General features: G+C 47.6%; 1 protein-coding gene across 1 annotated transcript; it reads right to left on the bottom strand.

The window, feature by feature from the left end:
• Positions 1-4555: 4555 nt before the first annotated feature.
• On the bottom strand, positions 4556-5473 carry LOC123106485 (uncharacterized). Its single transcript, XM_044528635.1, has 2 exons — positions 5370-5473; positions 4556-5253 (listed from the first exon to the last, which is right to left on the bottom strand). The coding sequence occupies exons 1-2, from the start codon at positions 5437-5439 to the stop codon at positions 4769-4771; spliced, it is 555 nt and encodes a 184-aa protein (XP_044384570.1). The 5' UTR covers positions 5440-5473; the 3' UTR covers positions 4556-4768.
• Between the last annotated feature and the right edge of the window lie 1010 nt (positions 5474-6483).

Raw genomic sequence — 6483 nt, 5'->3', positions numbered from 1 at the left:
CTGAGCGGCAGGCGCCTGCCCTTGGGCTGCTTCTTCTGGCCATGGCTGGCTCAGCCATGGGAAAGGAACGGGAAGGGGTTGGTAGCGCGGCTGCGGCTGGTTGGTGGCGGCGGCGGCGGACGGGAAGGATGGCTGGCGGCGATGGCTCTCGAGAGAAAGAGACGTGCGGGAGAGAGAACTGAGGGGGCAGCGAATCGGAACGAGGAGATCGAACCCTAGCACTGATTGGGGAGGAGGCAGCGAATCGGAGAAGGGCACGTGTTAACCTAAGAAGTGAAATGATGAAAATACCCTTGTGGGGGCACAAGAATATTGGCGGTGGCATAGGATATTTACCGGGAGATGTACGCACCGGCCGCACCCGCGCACCCGCTCGCTGATGGACGGGGCCCTCTAGCCGGGACCCCACAGGTCAGCGAGATCCGGCCAGGCAGAAGGAGTAACCGATGCGCGAGCCAGGCGGGATCAAACGTGCTAGGGGGGGATTGGATCGGACGGACGAGATCTGCCGGCGGCTCGATCGGACGGCTGGAATCGCATCAAGGGAATCAATCGGACGGACGAGATCTGCCGGCGGCTCGATCGGACGGCTGGAATCGCATCAAGGGAATCGATCGGACGGACGAGATCTGCCGGCGGCTCGATCGGACGGCTGGAATCGCATCAAGGGAATCGATCGGACGGACGAGATCTGCCGGCGGCTCGATCGGACGGCTGGAATCGCATCAAGGGAATCGATCGGACGGCTGAGAGGCCCAAATCGCTCGCTTGCGTATGTCTACCTTGGGGAATTGAATTGATTCTAACTAACCGAGCGAAATTGAATCTATCTGGGTTGTTCAGCCAGCCTTTTGTCACGGAGGCGGTGAAGAAGAAAAGGGCTGCGCTGCGGGAGTCGTACAGCAACCGCGAACCACTCATCCTCCGTCTCAACTCCCGGCAAGACCCAGACCCGTGCGCATCACCACCAGGTGTGTGTTGTCATGCTCCCAGGCTGATATACCATCACCAATGCTACTCACTGCGGTCTATGTCAGTATCTGATGGCGTTATTTTTCGTTCGTAAGATGTTCTTTTTAGAGCATAATAATATAATAGTAGCTTAAATTAGGTGACTGTTTTATTTGGGAACCCATCATAAGATAGATATTCTTGATTATCTGTGACTGGAGGGGTAGCTCTTCTTTTGAAGAGTCTTGTTTCGACGACTGTTTACTCTTCTTTTGAAGAGTGTTGTTTCTGACGATAGGACTGACTGTTACCTTAGCGGATTAGTCTGCGCCCAAGGGCTGTGGCGCCATGGATTTTAAGTGCTTAATCCGAAAGGGTTTCCCCCCCTGCTTTTTGCTGCTTTAGTGTGTCACCGATTCATGTTTCCAATACTTATTCAGTGATTCTTGCATGCTATACTGTCTCCTGCATGACAACAGGAACAGTGGGTAGTGATAGAGGAGGAGGAGAAGTGACATGTATGGAAACTCTATTTAGTAAATATATCGTTGATTGAAACATTCATCCTTGTAAAATTAAAACATTTACAGTTTATAATGAAGAGTATATACACTTTGCTCTCTTCTCTGCAAAACGCCTAGAAACACTAGGCAGCGCGTGGGTGCTGGGTGGAGCTGGAGCGCTTGCTTCTCTCTACGGCTTGTTAAGTATTGGTGGTTTCTGTTTAAACATTTTGGATGTGGTAGCAATTCTGCTTGCTGGTGTAATTGTTAATTCAAAGTTCACTCCTTGTGCGCTTTTATGAAATTGTGCATTACTAGCACTTTTCATGTAAAAGGACTGTTATTACCCCTGGTTGAAATAGTGGGATCTTTTGAAGACTGTTTTTCCAGATGATAGTAGTGACTGCACTAGTCTTATTAGTTTCTTGATAGCAGATGTTATGTCAAAGTTACCTTAGTAGTTTAGTGTTTAAAAAGCTGCGCCTAAGGTCTTTCATCTAAGCGATTGCTTTTAACTCCCTGGAGGATGCTTAAGCATTCGAAAAGGTGTTTTTTCCTGCTTTTTGCTGCTTTAGTGTGTCAGTTGCATAGGCAGCACAGCACCGGTCCGTGTTCCCAATACTGTGGCCCCGTTCAGAAGTGCTCCTCCTCTGCACTTCTCCGGAAGCAGGCGAGAAGCTGGCCGAACGCTTCGGCTCCGCGAAGCCAGCTTCAAGAAGCGGAGATGGCCTCCAGTGCAAATTTGAGAAGCTGCCCAAGCCCAGCTTCACGCAACGGCGGAGGAGAAGTTCAGCTTAATTACTAGGAATGCCACCGCCAAGTCAAGAAAACAATTTGTTTTGCAGTCGCATGTGGCCTGCTTCGCTCCTGTTTTCCTATCGCTACAGCTCCCACCAAGTCTGGCCTGCTTCACTCCGAACGCTCGCCCAGTTCCCGCGAGAAGCCAGCTCGTTTGGGAAGCAGGAGCACTTCCGAACGGGTCCTTATTCAGTGCTTCTTGCATGCTACTGCCTACTTTGCAGGACAGGAACAGTGGGTAGTGAAGAGGATAAGTGGGAGATGTATGGAAACTGTGTCTAGTAAATATCTGACTGATTGAAGTACTCATCCTTGTCAAATTTAAAATTTTATAGTGTATAATGAAGTATATATATACACTTGGCTCTTTTATTTTATTTTTGTGAAATGCCTAGAAATGCTAGGCAGTGGTCTAGTTGCTAGGTGGAGCTGGAGTGCTTTCTCTACCACTTTCTAAAACATTTGTGTTTTTTTGGTTAAACATTTTAAATGTGGTAGCAAGTCAGCTTGCCGGTGTAACTGGTATTTCAAAGTTGACACCTTATGTAATGTTATGAAATTGTTTGTGCATTTCTAGCACTCTTCAAGTAAATGGACTGTTTCTAGACAACTATAGTACCCTTAACATAGGTTGAAATAGTGGGATAATGTTTTCATGTTGGTATGCCACATTCAATCCACTGGTTTTCAGATCATTGTTTTTCTTATGTTCTGACATTTTATTTTTCCACTTTTGGAGATACCACTGGTTTTGCATCATACAAATGGGATGGACGTACCTTTTTTTTCGTTGGTTTAACCACACGGACCCAACATTTTATTGATTTGTCCCACAGCTTTCTCTGAAGATGGAGATGGAAAGGAAGCATAAGAACTACTTGTCCATGAGGAAGTATAATAAAGGCCTAGGTCAGGACTGCGATGCAATGCCTAGCATAGTGTGGAAGTATTTTGTGTTTGCTTTGTTACCTGAAATGCCTAGATTGGTGTAAGTGGCATATTCTATTTTGTGTTTGCTCTGTATACCTCAAGGCTGGCAGCACCCGATACTTTCCCGCATCAGAGGACGTATGTACGTTTAACTTGCATGGCTCGTTGATCACTGAAATGAAGCTCCTGAATGCAGCTCTAATTTATAAGCTCCTGAATTCTCGTAGTGTTGGGAATATCTGAATGTGACATCTGTGCTGATTGATGATTGTTACCATGGATGAGTATATGTAACGCCAGATTGCATGTTTATCATGCCGTTATCTCGATGCCACCGCTTTTATTATTTACGAAAAAAGGTGCAACCTCATCACAATCCGGCATCAATGCACAGCACTCCTGTCATGAGTTGAGGTTCAGGCCAAGGAATTTTAGGCGAAGTGAACGGACCCCCCGCGGCGCTCCTTTGGGGCGGTCCGGGTGCTCCCCTTCTCACTCTGTGATGTTGCCATGATAAGCCAGTCGTGAAGTTGCCATGATAAAACTCCTGGAATGCACGTATGAGTGGTTGAGGCAAATATATAGGTAACTTCTGCCTCCAAAGAAGACAAGTATTGTTTTGTACTATTATACGGTACTTTTTTTGAGGAGGAACTTGTACAGAAGCAACCATGGGAACAAATTCTTTTGGTTTACATACATGCTGTGAGGTAACTGCAACATGGCCTGTATGGCTGCATTGGTGGGATAATCCATTGGTGGTGCTCATCTGTATTGGGAGGGACACCTCTGACTGAATTGGCATTCTTGCCAATCACGATAGGTGGTAACAGTTTTTCTCATCGGAAACAACTCTGCTGTCTCTGTGTAAGGAAACTTTCTGCATATATAGTTCTTGTCTTTTATGTAACTTCCACTGCCACTCACATGCATGCTTCCCGGTTGAAGCGTTTTTCAGTTTTCATGCTTTCAAATGTGGAAGAAGATAAACATCAGGTTATGCCTCGACCTCGATGAGTAGAGTATATGGAATAGTAACGATAATACTCCCTCTGTCAGTGTCGAAAAAAGTCTTACAATTTGAGAGAGAGGAAGTACATTATTTTTTGACCTTTTGGTTCTTTCTTGCATGTTCCACCAACATCAAGAAGGTGATGCATTAATATGCGCTGTAAATCATTCAGAAGTTACGCCGATGCATTCGTTTGTTAGTACCAAACATGAAACATGCATTTGTTTGTTCAGAGACCAGGCGTAGAAAAAACTGAAACATAAATCCTTAGAACAGATAACTGACGTCGATTTGTGTCTAGAATAGATACCCGGTCAACACAAACTCAACAAAAGCACAAAACGTTGATTCTGCAAATACTTGATTGATTTTTTCTGCAACCATAGCAGACCCTTGAGAGGATTACACATCCATGAAGAGAAGAGTAGATTTGGGACTGGTCATCATCCCAAAACTCTAGAGCTAAACCACGCACGCACACGGAGCACACTAGTTCACCCACAACTTATTTTATCATACGGAGGAAATCCATGTGGATCGATCGAGATGGAATTTCCTGCAGCTAGCTAGCACTCTAGCAGTGAGGCACGAGGAAGGCAGGCTTGAGCTCGATCTCATCGTACCAGGTATAGAAGAAAGCGGTCGACGGGCAGCTAAAATCTTCAGTTTGCGCCTTCCCATCGACCGGGCCGGCGGCGGAGGCAGATGTGTTCTCGGGCGGCGAGGGGGGAAAACGCGGGCAGCTCGCCGCCGGCAGGAGCGGGCCGGCGTGGTGGATGAGGTAGAGGTGCTCCGTCACCTTGGAGAAGATCCTCTCGTCGGTCCCGTTGGCGTAGATGGTGGAGAAGCCGTGGGGCGCGTAGATCACCACGTTGTCCACCATGCACGGGCAGTGGTTGTACACCCACACCGCCATGACCATCGGCAGCTGCTTCAGCTTGCGCCCGCCGCCGCCGACGGAGTTCATGTGCTGCTGCTCTTGCTCTTGCGTGTAGCTGTCGACCTGGATGTGCCGTATCTCCAGGTCCGCCACGGTGCATGTCCTGTTGCAGCTGCTCCCTGGAACAGAGAGATTCAGAAGCAGAATGAGTTAGGGACTGAACAGATTCACGAGCTGCTCAAGAAATTACTTATACATATGCTCGCGTGATTCTGGATTGGAGATGTTCTGTTACCTTTGGCCAAGGTGAGGAGCAGGACAACTGCCATGAGAAGCTTGATGCGCCTCTCCTGCCCCATAGCCATTCTTGTGTGTTGCGCTCTGCTTCTTGGTATTGGTAGGTGTACAGAGTGCCATGAGAGCTTGTGGTCTCGACGTATTTATAGAAGGAGCACGGGGACACTCAAACAAATTGACATTTCTAGCCCTTGTCAATAATTCAACACTCCATTCCAAAGACTCATCTAGTAGATTTTTTTTTCTCCTCCAGTAGTTTTTTTTGGCAGGAAAAAAACTACTGGAGGAGTAGTTGATCGACCGGTTTCACTCACTAACATGGTCGCATTCTACAAGTATACTAGGACAATACGCACGACAATGCCCGTGTGTTGCAACAGGGTATAAATATTCTTTTTAAGGAAGGATATAAATATTCTAGTACGTTAGCCCGTGACTAGTAGCTCGTGCATTGCAACGGGCTTCTAGAAAAGAGATACTCACGGAGTTAAAATAACCAAAAACAATGATGTATTAGGTAACACATCATACTATCAAACACAATGTGGCCTGGTCATAGCTCCGATCACAAGTCACCATCGACTCCGACCGCCAACCTCACGGATGCCGCATGTATGCGTGGGTCATCCAATTCCCGTTCACCCTCGACGCAACGGCCATGGCTCTCATTCTCGTTCACTTGTTCGGAGGATGCTACCACCACTTCAGCACCATTGATGATGGCGACTCATGCTTCTCCTTCACCGTCGCATCATCTGTTGTTGCCACGCCGATTGCCTCCATGGGTGACTTCCGCAAGCAGGGCATGTTGATCCGCTTCCCCTGGCCCCTGCGCATGGGTGCTGCCCGCCGCCCTCGTTCTGGCGATGCCATGTCTCCGTCGTACGGATCCATGTCTCCCTCGTCGTCGACGGTCGTCTCTGCTTCACTGCCATCACCGTCCCCGTCTCTCGACCTGCCCAAGGTGAGGCGAAAATGGACTGGTTTTAGCTTTTTTTTACCGTATGCTTAATGTTAATTGCTTTAACCAGACACCACCTCATGTGCACTACACTCACCATTCGCATCCCTTTTGGATTACCTTCCTCCCAATTAGTGTTAGACCAAATGAA

Source organism: Triticum aestivum, chromosome 5A (genome assembly GCF_018294505.1).
Source record: "Triticum aestivum cultivar Chinese Spring chromosome 5A, IWGSC CS RefSeq v2.1, whole genome shotgun sequence".
In the NCBI taxonomy this organism is placed as follows: Eukaryota; Viridiplantae; Streptophyta; class Magnoliopsida; order Poales; family Poaceae; genus Triticum; species Triticum aestivum.
This window is presented reverse-complemented; position numbering and strand designations above follow the sequence as displayed.

Coding starts and splice junctions, on each gene's coding strand:
- LOC123106485 (XM_044528635.1), bottom strand. CDS start 5,439: ATGGCTATGGGGCAGGAGAGGCGCATCAAGCTTCTCATGGCAGTTGTC. Junction 5,254..5,369: donor GCTCCTCACCTTGGCCAAAG/GTAACAGAACAT, acceptor TCTCTGTTCCAG/GGAGCAGCTGCAACAGGACA.